This window comes from Parathielavia appendiculata (assembly GCF_033297405.1).
Source record: "Parathielavia appendiculata strain CBS 731.68 unplaced genomic scaffold N657scaffold_29, whole genome shotgun sequence".
In the NCBI taxonomy this organism is placed as follows: Eukaryota; Fungi; Ascomycota; class Sordariomycetes; order Sordariales; family Chaetomiaceae; genus Parathielavia; species Parathielavia appendiculata.
This window is the reverse complement of record NW_026944248.1, coordinates 87,431-101,656: the sequence shown is the minus strand read 5'-3', so window position 1 is coordinate 101,656 and position 14,226 is coordinate 87,431. Positions and strand designations below refer to the sequence as shown.

Sequence of the window (14,226 nt, the reverse complement as noted above, 5' to 3'; positions counted from 1 at the left end):
GAGGAGGGGCTGCGTTGCGTACGAGGGCGTCTATCTGGTCTCGGGCTTGTCTCAGCTCCTCAGAGAGCTGCTGAATCGCGTCTTGCTGTTTGTAGACCACGTCGCGGGCTTGTTTCAACTCTTCACAGAGCTGCTGGATCGCGTCTTGTTGTTTGCTGACCACGTCGCGCAGTTCGCAGATTGTGTTCCGTTGTTCGGCAATTATCCCGCGCGTCTCGTTTTGTTGTTCGTTGATTGCTTCTAGGAGTGTTTGGAGCGCTGTTTTCCCCGCTTCCGCCTGGCCGTTGGCTCCGCTCCCGCTTCCCAGTACGCGTGTTCCTCTCGATGCGGTGTTTCGTGTAGCATTGATTGCGGTTCTTCTCGACGTAATGGCCGCATCCTCCAGCGATTGCATCGCTTCACGGACTTTCGCACTCGGTTTTAGGGCGCGGCTCGGTCGTTTCGGTGAGGGTGGGCGGTCGGCCACCTCGATCACTGCCTCAGGTTGCGCCGCAGCCGCCATCTCGCGCTCCCTTGGCAGGGCGGCTCACCTTCCGAAAAAACCGATTTTCTGTTGGATTGAGCTGACAAGTACCGCAGTCAAAAAGGGCCTTCGGAGTCGTGCCAAGATACAGGCCTCCTGGCTCTGTAGGCAGGGTTGTAACACTGCACCAGATGTGGGGCAACCCGGTGACCCGGTCTGCCAAGGAGGTGGGGCACCACCCACAACAGATTAAGATCGTGCCGTTGGGGAGCCTGGGGGTGGCGAGGCCCGCGCTATCGTCCGACTCGAGTGGACGGCCACGGGGGACATAAGATGGAAAGTCACGTCGCTGGCGAGCGCGACAGTGCCGGCGGCGAGATCGGGGAAGATATCTACCGCCCGGAAAGGCGCCCCGTTGACCACCTTCAGCCCGACAAATTGGTTCCGCGTCACCACCACCGGCAAAACCGGCGCAGGAGAAATAGGAGGCGGAGAAACAAGAGGCGCTACAGCATGAACCAGATGCTGAGGACAAGGGTAACGGGACTGGTGTCGTGGGCACAGAAAAGCCAACGCCAATGGAAGTCTTGAGCGCTGAAGAGGGAGAATAGGGTGGGGGGGGTAAAGTTGCAGACTAGCAGTGGGAGGAATTGGGTCTGAATGTCGTGACAAGAACTCCTGGTGGTGCAACACCTCTGCATTAGCGACAAGTTTGGACAAACGAGAGAAAAATAACTAAAGGCATGAATGAAAGTTTGGTAGATAGATGCCAGCCACATAGAAGTATCAGCAGTGCCGACCAAGATTGGGGGAAATGGCCTAACGTTAACTATCTAAATGAATAGATGGAAAAGGAGAAAGACCATTGCCGATCCTAGTCCACGATGTTCCTATTGTAATCCATCATCAAAAATAATTATAGTCTTGAATCTTCCCTACCAGCCCAGGGTAGACCAAATCCAGCCATGGCTCTTGCTCGCCGATCCTTGGGTCAACGTGCTCAACCGTAATCCCGGCCTGACTGAACGCGGCCGTGACGTTGTCCACCGAAGCTATCCAGGAAAGACCGGTTCCATTCCCATCAGAAAAATACCACGGGCTAATGCGGATATGTTGCAATTTTAGTAGCTTCGTGGGGGCTTCCGAGGCCACGAGGCTCAGGTGGTCCATTAATGAAGATACTTTGGTGACATCTCGAAAGTGCACACGTTTAACTGACGGTGGCAGCCAATCCACCACCCTCGCGTCATCCAGGATGGCAGCTTGCTCAATGACTAATTCCTCCAGCGCAATGAAGCCCTTGAGGGACTTGATTGTCGTAAGATAGGCGCTATCTTTTTCCCAGTGGGTGGACTTGATCTTCAGCGCGCGTAGCGTTTTCTGAACCGGCATCAAAACTTCCAGCGCCTCCATGTCTTGGTCGCCGTCCCACTCATCCTCTGCACGGACGTACTGGAGTTCCTGTAGTTGAGGACATGCGGGGAGCAGCGCTTCCAAGTCGGCGAATTCAAGGTTGCCGATAACCAACTTTTGCAGATTCCCCAGGCTTAGATCGAATGGGACGCCACAGTATGGAGAGTAACCAGGCTCTTTGAAGCCGCAATCAAAGGCGTACAAAGTCTCAAGATTCGGGGCGGCGGCGAAGAGTGCTTTTGCCTCGTAAATATGGAAGTAACCGGTCCAAGGGAGCAAAGCGATGCTCTTGAGCGATGTAAGGGGTCCATTGCAACTTGAAATTTCCAAGAAGTCATACCCGGAGTAGTCGCGAGCGACGCTCAGTCTCTCTAGGTTAGGGGCCAGAAGAAGGGCAATTTGGACCAGCAGAACGGGCCCCGCCGCTTGGTACCATCCGACCACTGATCAATGACCCACTTCCAGGAGGCAGAATCTCTCCGACTTTCGTTGGGCAGAGCACGGCGCGTCTTCTCGAGTATGGGCCCCATGCAGCCCGCCAGAACGTCCATCTCGTTGGAGTCGTCGCCGATCTTGCCGGAAGCAAAGGCCGTAGTGGTACCAAATTCGACGAGCTGCAGAGCCTTCACCTTGGCAGCGAGGCCGGGGCGTTGTATAGCGCTGCGGATGAAAAGAGGCAACTTTTTGGCTCTTTCAGCGAATTCCAGGGTCAGTCCCACGTGGCTTTCGTCAGGCCGGTAACCATAAGGTGCCATGTTTCCCGTCGCGAAATAATGGAAGAGCAAGGGCTGCGCGATGGCACGGAGCCGTGACGAGGCTGCCGACAGGTTGGCCAGTGCTGCTTTTCTCCGACGCACGCCCCAACTCTCGGCGTGAGGAAACGAACCTGGGAGCTGGCAATGGTCGCAGACATGAGTGCAAATATGGTGTATCAGTTCCGTAGGAAGGGCCTCCATGGTAGATGAGCGGTTGGCATTAGCCCGCCACTGCCACACTGTGAGTAGGTATGATGTTGAAGAAAAAGGAACGGTCTCGGAAGTCGGAAGAGGCAGGGTGTGGTGACTGATGACTGTTTTGATTCGGTGATAATGGAAGGGACAAGGTGGCGAGATCGAAGAGGGAAGCACTTGCCCCGCTAGGGACATGTTTGAACTCCTGCCCGTACCAGTACGATAGGATGCTGCCTGACATGAAGAAACTGAAACCTAACTTGAAAAGGGAAGCCTTAGCAAGCACACCACCACCACTATCAAGCACACCGCTATTCCTAAAACATTTCATAAGGAGCCAGGGAGGGCACAGCTGGAAATAAGCAATACCAAGCACTGCTCAACGCTCTCATCCCCTGCTGAGTCACCATCCCTCCCAAGCGCACTGCATATCCATGTTCATCAACCCGCAACCTTTATCCCAGCCACGCCCACTCAACCTCAACGTCTTTTACCTACCTAGTCAGTTGAATAATCAAGGCAAGCAGAGAATTGGTGAGAATCATAATACCCACCTTACAGCATATCATCCAACTGGATCATCACGAACTGGGGATCGCACTCCGGCGGCACGCCCAGCACCTTGATTTTATCCGCAAAGCTTTGGCGCACTGTATCCAGTACATAGTCGGGCAAATCGGAGTAAACGACGAGTGCCTTGGGTACTTTACGGTCCGGGACATCACGCTCGGCGTTGCTGCCCATTCCGGAGTGGTCGGGCAATTCCAAGTTGCCCTTAACCAGGAGGGGGAGTTCGAAGAGGGCCTGGTCGACGTTCTTAAAGAAATGGACAACTATTTCCAGTTTTATTTTATCTCTTATGTTAGTTTGGACGGGGAAATTGTAGGAATGGAATGAGGATCAGTTAGTGGCTGACGTACCATCGTACCTGGGCAGGAGTGAAACTTGGATGGCTCGGGCGACGTCGGGCTCGGGGTCCGCGACAACGACAGCGATGGGAATAGAAGACATTTTGCTGCTATAAAGCTAGAAAGTGGTATGGGAGACGTGTCTCGGCTATGTGCAAATTAATGACTTGGGTTTGGCTCTGAAAAGGATCTGGAGGAAGGGTTCCCGTCCGAAAGGGAACAAGAGGGGGGATTATATGTAGCATGTAGCAGTGTCTGGTAGACGCCACGGTGGACGTGGATGATCGACATGGATGATCGACATGGATGATCGACATGGATGATCGACATCGATGACCGACGATGTTCTACGCGGAACGAGAGGACTTGGATGTTCTATGAACGAGTTTCGTCGCTGCGTGGATTTGATCAGAGGACGATGGACCATCCGGCTGCTGAGGTGGATTCTAGCTGTCAAGGTGTCGAAATCAGCGCGCAGGGCCGACCCGTTCGGTATCCTGAATGACAGTGGAGGCATCCTGGTGTTGCGCATCTCCCAGAATGCACCGGCGATGATTGGTCACTCTTGAGACAGATAGTCCGGCTCACACTTCTGCACGCATCGACATGCCAATACATGGGCTTTTTCTAAAGATGCAATACGTCATATGCAGCTAAATCTGGAAAGAACCACGTATCACGGACGCCATGACAACATTCACACCTTGAATTGCCCAGTCCCATCTGGCATTTTCCTTAACTCGGAGATAGTAGGGGGGCTCGAGAACATTGTCTAATAGATATCGTGCAATGTCTTGGTAGAAAGAGGATAGAACTCGGCAAGTGGAATTTCTTGGTACATCGCTGCCTAGATGGGCATACCGCCGACGGACAGAGCAGCGAACATGGGCACACAGCGAAGTCCAACATTATACAACTAAACTTGGAACTGTCCCTGCACTACTAACGACCTGAAGTCACTACACCAATTCTCTCACTCAAATGCACTAGGTACCTTAGCAATCCTAGTGTCGGTGTACAGGCACTACCATAGGTACACATGTCGAGTTCTCTTACCCCGATCATCCTACCAGTGACAACGTAAATTCTTCATTGAGACCCTGCGAATTTCTATACTAGTGGGCTTAGGCAAGACAACGTCCCACATTAAACTTCTTCCTAAACTCATCCATTATTCTCTTTTACAATGTCAGCAGCCGCCTTAGCCCTCAGGTCCGCTCCATCCGTATCCGCACTATGCTCCGCCGCAATCCTGGCCTGGATGTCAACCCTTGTCAGGAACGAGATTGACCGATCCCTTCCGAAATCATAACGGAGTCCAGAGGTGGGCCGTCCCGCTCTCATGGGTCGCCAAGCAATGGTGCAAGGAGGATTGTGACCCACTCTCAACCGCATCCGGAAGCGGTGGCGGGAAGGGAAACAGGACTCGGCATCGCGCCGTCGATCAATGACACGTTCTAGCTCAATGACAACTGCGGCTGCTGGTCAATCAGTGACATGTCTGCAATTCCGGTCGATCATCGATAAGGTATATACGTTGCTGCGGTCGTGATTGCGGTGTCGCCGAGTCCAACGACGGATTTGAGTCATTTGAGGCTGCTAGGTGACATCAGCGAATGCCTAATCATTGAGGGGAAGAAGAGCTGAGTCCTGAGGGCGTGATAGACGGGCGATCACCGATGATCGTGCCCCGAACTAATCGCAAAAGCGAAACTCGAGTTTTGAGTTCGGAACAGCTGCGTGCTGGGACCACGCTGCGACTGCAATCTCCATGGACCATGGCGATACTTTCTATTGCAAATGCTACCGCAACTCTCAGAGGTAACCAGGCTTTGTTTGGAGACCTTACTTACTTGCCATTGCTGCACTACAAGGGCTACCTAACATCGATCGAGGGGATAGTGCAACTCGTGCTGTGGAGAGGCGGATAACCCGAATCGGTTCTAGGATAGTGTATAAACTCCCTCGTCTTTACAAACTCTCATCCAACTTCTTCCTCAAAACCCTGGCGAACCCCACCTCGTCCGTCACACCCGAGATATCATCACTCATCGGCCGCACCATCTTGACTCCCTGACCAGCTGGTACATTGTGCACCGCCGCTATAACAGCCTTTACCTCGTCTTCAGAGATCTCTTGAAGGGATGGTCTAGTGCATGCAGTGGGCGACTTGTCTCCGACATTTGATCGCGCTGTAGATCATTGACATAGTGTCTCTGGCAGCCAATCACTCAAAATACCCACGTCTGGCCGTCGGTCGCATCCCGGGTCTCAAAAACGGACAGGCTGCGGAATGACATCATCCACCTACCAGCAAGTCAGATGTCTGGAGGACTGAAAAGCTAAGTTGAGCATCAATATTGGACAAACGGATACCGCTGTGCTTCAAATTCCCTTGGGAAAGAAGGCCCAGGGTGATGCAAGACTCAGGTCCCGTAGCTGCCGCTGTAGGCAGTTTCCTGGCGACTGACTGTTCGGTCACAACAATGAACACTGTTGGAGAGAAATGGGTACGTCGATTCTTGAACCGACACCTGGACTTGAAGTCAAAATACCTCCGGAAGTACGACTACCAACGAGCCTTGTGTGAGGACCCTGAGAAAGTGCGGGGGTGGTTTCAACGAGTGCAGAACACTATCGAGTCGAACGGTATCCTCGATTGCGATATCTACAACTTCGATGAGACTGGGTTCCAAATGGGAGTGGCAAGCACGGCAAAGGTTGTCACTCGATCTGATCGGCGAAATCGACCCGTTGTTGTTCAGCCTGGGAATCGGGAGTGGGCAACTGTCATCGAGTGCATCAACGCCACTGGCTGGGTTCTTGACCCAATGATCATCTTTGAGGGAAAGCTTCATATCTCAACATGGTACCAAGACTCGCCATTGCCAACCACTTGGAGGATTGCAGTCAGTGAGATCGGCTGGACGACCTATGAGCTTACTTTCGAGTGGCTTTAGCGAGTATTTGAGCCGCAAACTCGAAGCCGAACAGTTGGCCGGTACCGCCTCCTGATTCTCGATGGCCATGGGAGCCATATGACACCAGAGTTCGTCAAATTCTGCAAGGAGAATTCGATCCTTATCGAGTGTATACCACCACATTCGTCGCACCTTCACCAGCCTCTCGATGTCGGTTGCTTCTCGGTCCTTAAGCGGGTATATGGTGACTTGGTCAGGGGAAAGATGGCAGTTGGCATCCATCATATCGACAAACCACTTTTCCTTGAACTCTTTTTCGAGGCCCATACCAAGGGCGTCGAGTACCTCGAGGGAGCCGGCGGCCCCAAAGACCCCAAAGGCCCAGGAAGCTCGTATGGAGGCTCAAGGGGGGGAGGTAACAGTTGTTGAAGCGGTTGTACCAACCGTACGAAAACGCGCTCTGTAACGGTCCCAGGAGTATATTTTATACGGAAAAGAGCCGTATGCTGGGAAAAGAGGGCAAATGCCATGTATTCGGGGAAAAGTCAGGATGTCGTCCTCTGGTAGTTGCAAGCAGCAACTGCAGTGGTGGGAGATATCCCACGATCCAGAGTGGGGCAGCGTTACTTATCTACATACAAACAACCACCCCACCAATGGTGGGGTATAACACCTAGCTCTAACCCTGCGCGATACCTTCCGGTATCAATATTGCAACTAGCTGGTGACGACTCTACGAGTTTGTCTCGAATGGAGAGAGAAGAAGAAAAAGAGTGAGACACTATGCGAGATACCTGCCGCCTTATACCTCCACATCCTTGGCCTGTGCGCCGATATCGAACAAGATAGAAGTCCACCGAATCTCGAGTCTTGGCCGAGAGTTTGCCGAGGCCTTTACGGGCCAAGCCCGTTACAAGATTAGGAAACTACTTTCCTGTTTAGGCTACCAAAACTACCTCGACCAGCGAGGCAAGGAGAGTACTGAATAGGAACATTAAAAGTGGTTGTGGTGGACATCTGCATCCTGGAAAATACGTGCCCAAATGTGGGGGGTGCCCACAAGCAGGGGGTTTGACTTACACCATTATGAATCCGTAGGCCTTCGGGACGTTCCGCTTGCTGAGCCACGCTCCTTTCGCGATCCTGGTGTCGTTCTCTTTGCCTAGAGCTTCGGCTATACCTGTCAGGTTGTTACCTGCCTCATCTACCACCACGGTGCGGTTGACACCGTCTATTGACTCAGACTCTATTCGGATGGGGTAGAGGACGTCTCGCAAGATTCGTGCTCCTCGCATCGGCCTTGCTCCTACCACTAGTTTCACCTGCAGATGTTCCGTTTCGTTTCTGCAGGCAATCCTCACTCGGTGAGGGTCCCTGGAGTCTTTGCTCATTGCTTGGCAACGCCATGAGAGGTCCTCCTGTTCGGCGCGGATTCGGCTTTCCACCATCACCCGAAATGCACAACTTGAGACCCGGTTCACGGCTGCCTCTTCCACCCACGAGGTGTCAATGGTGCAGTACAGCGCGTCAGTGAGAGTGGACGGGGCCGTGTATTCGGGTGAGAGCGTCCGTACATTACGTGGCTGGCTAGTCGGTGGGGTGCGCGCGACGTCTGCGTAGGACGGCCTGGGCTTACCCGAGCCAGATGTCAGGGCTGGAGTACCGTCTCCTACTTGCCGTTTGGTTCTGTGCAGCTCGATCTTGGTCGCCTAGCACTCTTCCTTGGTCGCCTGGCACTCTTCCTTCACCGCTTGAAGCGCATCCGTGATGCGGCCGAGTTCGGCCTACATCACCTTGTTGTGAATTTCACATCCCGTTCACGCCTCTAGTATGATGTTGAGAATCTCGGTTTACTTGTTCATTTGTTCTTGCGTTGTCTGTATTCTCGCGTGTTCGTTCTCGCTGCCCTTCCCGCTTGTCCTCGCCTGCATCTCATTCGCGCAGCACTTCCGATCTGCTTCTCCGAGGACAGCACTGCTGCATCGAGCGCGTGTTGAACGATTTCATTCTGTTTTGCCTTTGCGCTCGGCTTTCGCAGACGCCGCTGGGTGAAAACACCATTCTCTCCTCCTTCAGGCGCGACTGTGATCGTGTCCTCGGTTTCGGGACGCGCCCAGCCGTGCGGGGCCCGCTAGCGTCACGCCGCGCATCTTTTTCCTTCTTCTTTTTTCTTTTTCTTTTTCCTCTTCTTTCTCAAATGGGACTACGTTTGTGATAGGTGAGGAGGTATCTATACTGGACTCGAGACGTTGCTTAGCAAGTGCTGCAAGACGTGAGAGAGGCGGCTGGCGCGATTCAACGACTGATGGATTACACGTTAGTGGACCAGTGCAACTGTCGACGGGGAGATGGCTTACCCGAGAAGCTTGGCTAGGGCGATCTAAACAGCCAATGCGGCGTGGGTTCAACCCCCTGACAGCGTCCGCATCATCAAATTGACACACAGATCACAATAAAACGGCTCAAGTCACCAAAACCTTCCTGTCACCCTCGCACCTCCCACATCGCGCCATCTCCCCGGCGCAAGCTTGCATGTTTGCAGCAGTCATCGAGCCCAGCCGTTCACCATGCGGCTCATCAACAATGAGAGCCTCGCGCTCGAGTTCTTCATGGGCACGCCGCCGGCCTACGCGATCCTCTCGCACACCTGGGAGGACGAGGAGGTCACGTTCGAGGACTTTACCGACGCGGACCCCCAGGCGCGAACGTTAAAGAAAGGGTTCGGCAAGATCGCCATGACGTGCGAGCTCGCGCGCCGCGTCGGGCTGACGCACTCGTGGGTCGACACCTGCTGCATCGACAAGCGCAGCAGTGCCGAGCTCACCGAGGCCATCAACTCCATGTTCCAGTGGTACGCCGCCGCAGCCATCTGCTTCGCCTGGCTGGCCGACTTGGCGCCCGAGGCGGAGGCGGAAGCGGAAGCGGAGGATGCGGCCGCCCTGTCCAGGCTGTCGCTGGCACAGCAACATCCACATCCACCAGCACAGCACGCCAGGACGATACTGGGACTCAAGCAGTGCCGCTGGTTCACGCGCGGCTGGACCTTGCAGGAGCTCATCGCGCCGCGGATTGTGCAGTTCTACGACCGCGACTGGCACTTCCGCGGCACCAAGGCGAATCTCAGCGCGCAGCTGACGCGCATCACCAGCGTCAACCAGGAGGTGCTCGCCAACCCGGCCGGGATGCGTCGTCTGTCGGTTGCCGCACGCATGGCCTGGGCGGCAGGCCGCGAGACGACGCGCGCCGAGGACATGGCCTACTGTCTGCTGGGCATCTTCGACGTCAACATGCCGATGCTCTACGGCGAGGGCGACAGGGCCTTTTTGCGGCTGCAGGAGGCGATCGCGTCACAGACCAACGACCTCTCTCTCTTTGCGTGGATGGCACAAGACTCTACGGCCGCTGCTGTGTCTGGACAAAAAGCAGACAGTCGGGTATTCTCAGCGGGCAAGTCGCAGCAGCAGACGCACCGTGGCGTGTTCGCTTCATCGCCCGCCGAGTTCCGCGGCGCTGCGTCTATCCAGCTGCTCAGCAGCACGGCATACAACCCGGAGTTCATCATCACCAACAAAGGGCTGCGCATGAACGCGAGAATCTTCGCCGGGGAAGATGCTGCCTACTTTCTCGGCCTCAACTGCGCGCACGTCGACAATATCGACCGCCCGTCCTCGCTGAAGCAAGGGCAGCACGCTTCCACCTCCCCCACCGCCACCCCCGGGGAGCAGCTCGGCATTTGGATCCAGCAGCACGGCGGCGGCATATACACGCGCGTGCGGCCGCACGAGCACGCGCGCCAGCCGCCTGGCGCAAAGGCCACAGTAGGCCGCATCTTCCTGGCGCGGGCCGTGTCCGCGGAGCAGTCGCTGGAGCTTGAGGGCAGCCAGGACCGGGCGCTGGTGCTTCGGCGCGGGTTCAACGACCTGGCAACGACGTACAGCCCGGCGTTCCCCTTCTACGCGAACATGGTGTTGCCGGAGGAGCAGTTCGACCGCCGGCGACGCATGTTCGTGACGCAGGGTACGGGCAGCTTCGCGGCGTGCGCGCAGTTCCTGGCGCGGTACGACTGCGAGCTCGTGCGCGAAGAGGTGGTAGGCGCCGCCGAGGGCTTTTTCCTCGCATTTGGGTGGCGCTCCGGCGAGGAGGCGCCGTGGGTGAGCATCGTGTCGGTGAGCCAGCGGGAGGCGCAGCTCGCCATGGGCAACGCGGACAAAATGGCCGCGGCGATTGGCGGCAGGGAGAATAGCAAGGCGAGCTTGATGGTGCGGGACGTACGCGGGTGGATCACAAAGGTGATCCACGTGTCGGTGGACGCGGTAGCGACGGAGGGGAGGGTGGTGTATTACATCGACATGGACATAGTGGACGCGCCGGAGCATGTGCTCAAGGGGCCCCACGGAGCGTTGTCGCATAAAGAGAGCGCTCTGTACCAGAAGACATATTCGAGTGGGCAGCGGCAGCAGCGCCGTGCGGCTTGGCCGTGGGAGGAGGATGAGTCATCGTGAGATGGGCATGCAGGTTGAGTAACTTGGGGTGAGTTAATGCCCAAGAAGCCCTCAAACATGACACAGTGTGCGACACTCGGTCATGTTCTTCTCACATTTCGACTGCTGGTGTAAGTGAGAGGGCTCTGCCTGGAGATAATCTCGAGCCCCTAGGACACTGTAGGATCCGTTTCCAGCTCCTGCCAAGGCGGGGATTCCATGCAAAGCCGTTTCATCCTTATGCGTGATGTCGTTCGAAGCTTTGGGGCTTGGGCGTGAAGGGAATAAATGTCCGGGAAGCCTACCCAAGGGTGTACGATAACGTCCGTCTTTTCTCATGTCCACACCCTTGTTGACCAACACCCCTTTTGCAGACACCACTAGGATGAATTATTATTATTATTCCTACACCGCTGTGCCCTAGGGCGTGCCGGACCTTCAACAACTTACTATACAAGAAAACCGCGCCCTCGTGGACCGGGTGAAAAACCCATATCGACAATCAAGGAAACGATGAGTGTGTGACCACCACTAGGATATAAACGGTGGTGATTGAGCCGCTCAATGTAGTCTCCGCTCCCAAGTCCCCTGCCAATGGTCTCGCTTGAAGCATGTCTGACCATATGGTCTTGCGCTTATCTTGCTTCGCCAACCGCAGATAGATCACCGGATGAACAATGTCCAGAAGCGTAAAGGTCACAAACAGGAACGTAGCGACCGGTTAATCAATCCGCGCATGCACATGCGCCTGCGCGTAGTGCCAGTACCTCCACTCGAAGGCGAAGGCAGGCACGATAGTTGCTGATGCCCTCCAGAACCTATGATGTAATCTCAATCAGTACAAGGTGACATATTTCAGTGGCATGGCAGAAAACTCAGCAAATACCTAGCGACTGCCCACCTGTGATGTTGCGGTAAGGCGCGATTGAGTGGTCGAAGATTCCGCCAATTTGAGGCTCCCGGAGCTTAACTAGTTAGGCACTTATTGTTAACGGGCGGTTGCGAAGCACTGCATCAAGATCTCCCGATGGACGTTGTTGATATCCCCATTCTCGCTGAACTTGGATAACGCCTCGAGCTCGGCTGACCACAGGTGGGACAACCCTCTGCTTAACAAAAGTATGCAGTGATCGACAGTTTGGCTCGTCAGACTGCATTTTCCTTCCACATCCCCGAAAACACGAGTCACTGGACAGAGAACAGGAAGGTTTCAGGCAACTCCGATACAATCAATGCGCAATGGGATACGGAACCTCTGATGCTTTGGACGAAGAAGACAAAGGAGGCGTTTTCGAGGGACTTGTTACTGAAGGAGGAATTGGACAAGAGACGGTCTGGAAGGAGTGCTTGGCAGGAGTAGACACTACCATTGACGACTGTAGAAAGCAGTTGATCAAACTACTCGGCGTCCGGAGGCAGATTGAACAGGATATCTTCAACGCCACTTGTAAATGTCGCTTTCCTCAACATCTCAGAACAACTTGGTCCAAGCAGCTGCTTTGATTCCCGAACCGGCCGACGTTCTAACGAATCTCCCGCCCTATCTCGACTCTCAACTGTCTCCCTTAAATGGATCTGCGACTCTCAGCACGGGCTACCCTGCAGGCGAAGGCCAGACCAACGTGGGCTCCGACGCTGCGTAATCGAGGTGTGTAGGAGCGCTGGAGGAGACGATAGGTGTCTAAAGCTGCGATAGAAGGTGGGGAAACGGGGAGATTCTGAACCGCGTTGAAGTCCGGCGTGCAGTGCGGTTGGTAATGAAACTACTTATACTGCTTAACCACCTCAAATAGTTTTGGCTCACTGACAGTAACGCTGTATCATTTCCATTTGAGATATAGGGCTGCAAGCAGCCTGACAAATGCAGCGATAACTCTGTTGGGGAAGCAATGCTCCATATGGCTAACTATAGATGCCGTCAAATAATCATCGAGACGTGTCTCTAAGAACGGCTGGTTCAGGGGATGAAGGCGCGCGGCATACCGGAGCAGCTCTGTAGGTGGAATGGATGCTTTCTGTTCCGAACGCGCGGCCTCGATCCAGATCAACGATATGCCGTGGGAAGGCGAAAGCTACCGCGGGCAGGCCTGCCACAAGGCTCTCCCCTCTCGCCCATCCTATTCCTTTTCTTCGACGCACACCTTACACACACACACACACACACACATACACACACACATGCACAGACATACACACACACACACACACACACGCGCGCGCGCGCGCGCGCACAGACATACACACACACACACACACATACACAATTATTCCGCCCGGCGAGCTTAACCCGATAAGGCGCCTAATCCACGTCTACTAATACATTTCCTAACATGGATCCTGGTCTCCTGAAGCCCATACGCCCTGCATCTTATATAACTGGACCCCCACCCACAACAATTTAAAGTAGGTGGCATCTTGGGTAGTAGAGGAAATTTGTTGTCAGGAGCAGAGGTGTCGCGTGGCGTAGAAAGTGAGCCACTCACTGATATGGGCCACTCACTGATAATGCACGTTAGTTCAAGGGAATTTGAGTAATTGCAATGGATTTGACTAGAGTAGTGGTAGACTTTGGCTGTTTGTAGTAGTGCGGTCTAGAAAAGTGTCCCGCTCAACGGTGGACCACGTCGTATCAAATTGGAGAGAAGAAAGAAACCCGGCTATCTTGAGCTTCGCGACGTATTGGCCCGTCGTGGCATCCCAAATCTTGCTTTCTTATCGGATGACCCTTTTTGTCACGTCGCTCAGGCACCTAGCCGCAGTGTTAAACCACCACCAACTTAGAAGCCTGACGCGGACATGGTTACCTCGCTTTTCCAGAATGAGCGCCATCACCTCTTTTCCTTTCCTCCCATTCCATGCCGCCGCCTTGACCACGTCCAGCGTGATTGGGACCTGATCCCCTCGCTTTTCCAGAAGGAGCTCCATCAGCTCTTTTCCGTTCCACTCATTCCCTGCCACTGCCTTGACCACGTCCGGCGTGATCGGGACCTCGTCCCCTCGCTTCTCTAGAAGGAGCTCCAACAACTCTTTCCCGTGCCACGTATTCCCTGCCACTGCTTTGACCACGTCCGGCGTAATTGGGACCTTGTC

General features: G+C 54.6%; 6 protein-coding genes across 6 annotated transcripts in view; 2 read left to right on the top strand and 4 right to left on the bottom strand.

Annotated features, from left to right (window-relative positions):
• Positions 1-13: 13 nt before the first annotated feature.
• Positions 14-577, bottom strand: N657DRAFT_604829 (uncharacterized protein; the record flags this gene model as incomplete). The annotated part of the gene is made up of 1 exon (XM_062790176.1): positions 14-577. A coding segment is annotated over exon 1 (489 nt), but the record flags the coding sequence as incomplete, so codon positions are not given.
• Positions 578-713: 136 nt separating this feature from the next.
• N657DRAFT_650372 (uncharacterized protein) lies at positions 714-1,323 on the top strand. The gene has a single exon (XM_062793927.1). The coding sequence runs from the start codon at positions 797-799 to the stop codon at positions 1,052-1,054; it is 258 nt and encodes an 85-aa protein (XP_062643032.1). The 5' UTR covers positions 714-796; the 3' UTR covers positions 1,055-1,323.
• N657DRAFT_650371 (uncharacterized protein) lies at positions 1,315-2,900 on the bottom strand. Its single transcript, XM_062793926.1, has 2 exons — positions 2,310-2,900; positions 1,315-2,247 (listed from the first exon to the last, which is right to left on the bottom strand). The coding sequence occupies exons 1-2, from the start codon at positions 2,629-2,631 to the stop codon at positions 1,370-1,372; spliced, it is 1,200 nt and encodes a 399-aa protein (XP_062643031.1). The 5' UTR covers positions 2,632-2,900; the 3' UTR covers positions 1,315-1,369.
• Positions 2,901-2,982: 82 nt separating this feature from the next.
• On the bottom strand, positions 2,983-4,315 carry N657DRAFT_650366 (uncharacterized protein). The gene is made up of 3 exons (XM_062793925.1): positions 3,747-4,315; positions 3,381-3,659; positions 2,983-3,313 (listed from the first exon to the last, which is right to left on the bottom strand). The coding sequence occupies exons 1-2, from the start codon at positions 3,835-3,837 to the stop codon at positions 3,382-3,384; spliced, it is 369 nt and encodes a 122-aa protein (XP_062643030.1). The 5' UTR covers positions 3,838-4,315; the 3' UTR covers positions 2,983-3,313; position 3,381.
• A 4,806-nt stretch (positions 4,316-9,121) lies between these two features.
• N657DRAFT_650364 (HET-domain-containing protein) lies at positions 9,122-11,383 on the top strand. The gene has a single exon (XM_062793924.1). The coding sequence runs from the start codon at positions 9,223-9,225 to the stop codon at positions 11,155-11,157; it is 1,935 nt and encodes a 644-aa protein (XP_062643029.1). The 5' UTR covers positions 9,122-9,222; the 3' UTR covers positions 11,158-11,383.
• A 2,570-nt stretch (positions 11,384-13,953) lies between these two features.
• The window catches only part of N657DRAFT_558260 (uncharacterized protein), a gene marked incomplete at both ends in the record, with an annotated part of 2,266 nt that continues 1,993 nt past the window's right edge, over positions 13,954-14,226 (bottom strand). The window contains one exon of the mRNA XM_062787964.1: positions 13,954-14,220. Within this exon, the coding sequence (XP_062643028.1) occupies positions 13,954-14,220 (267 nt within the window). The remainder of the gene's footprint in view (positions 14,221-14,226) is intronic.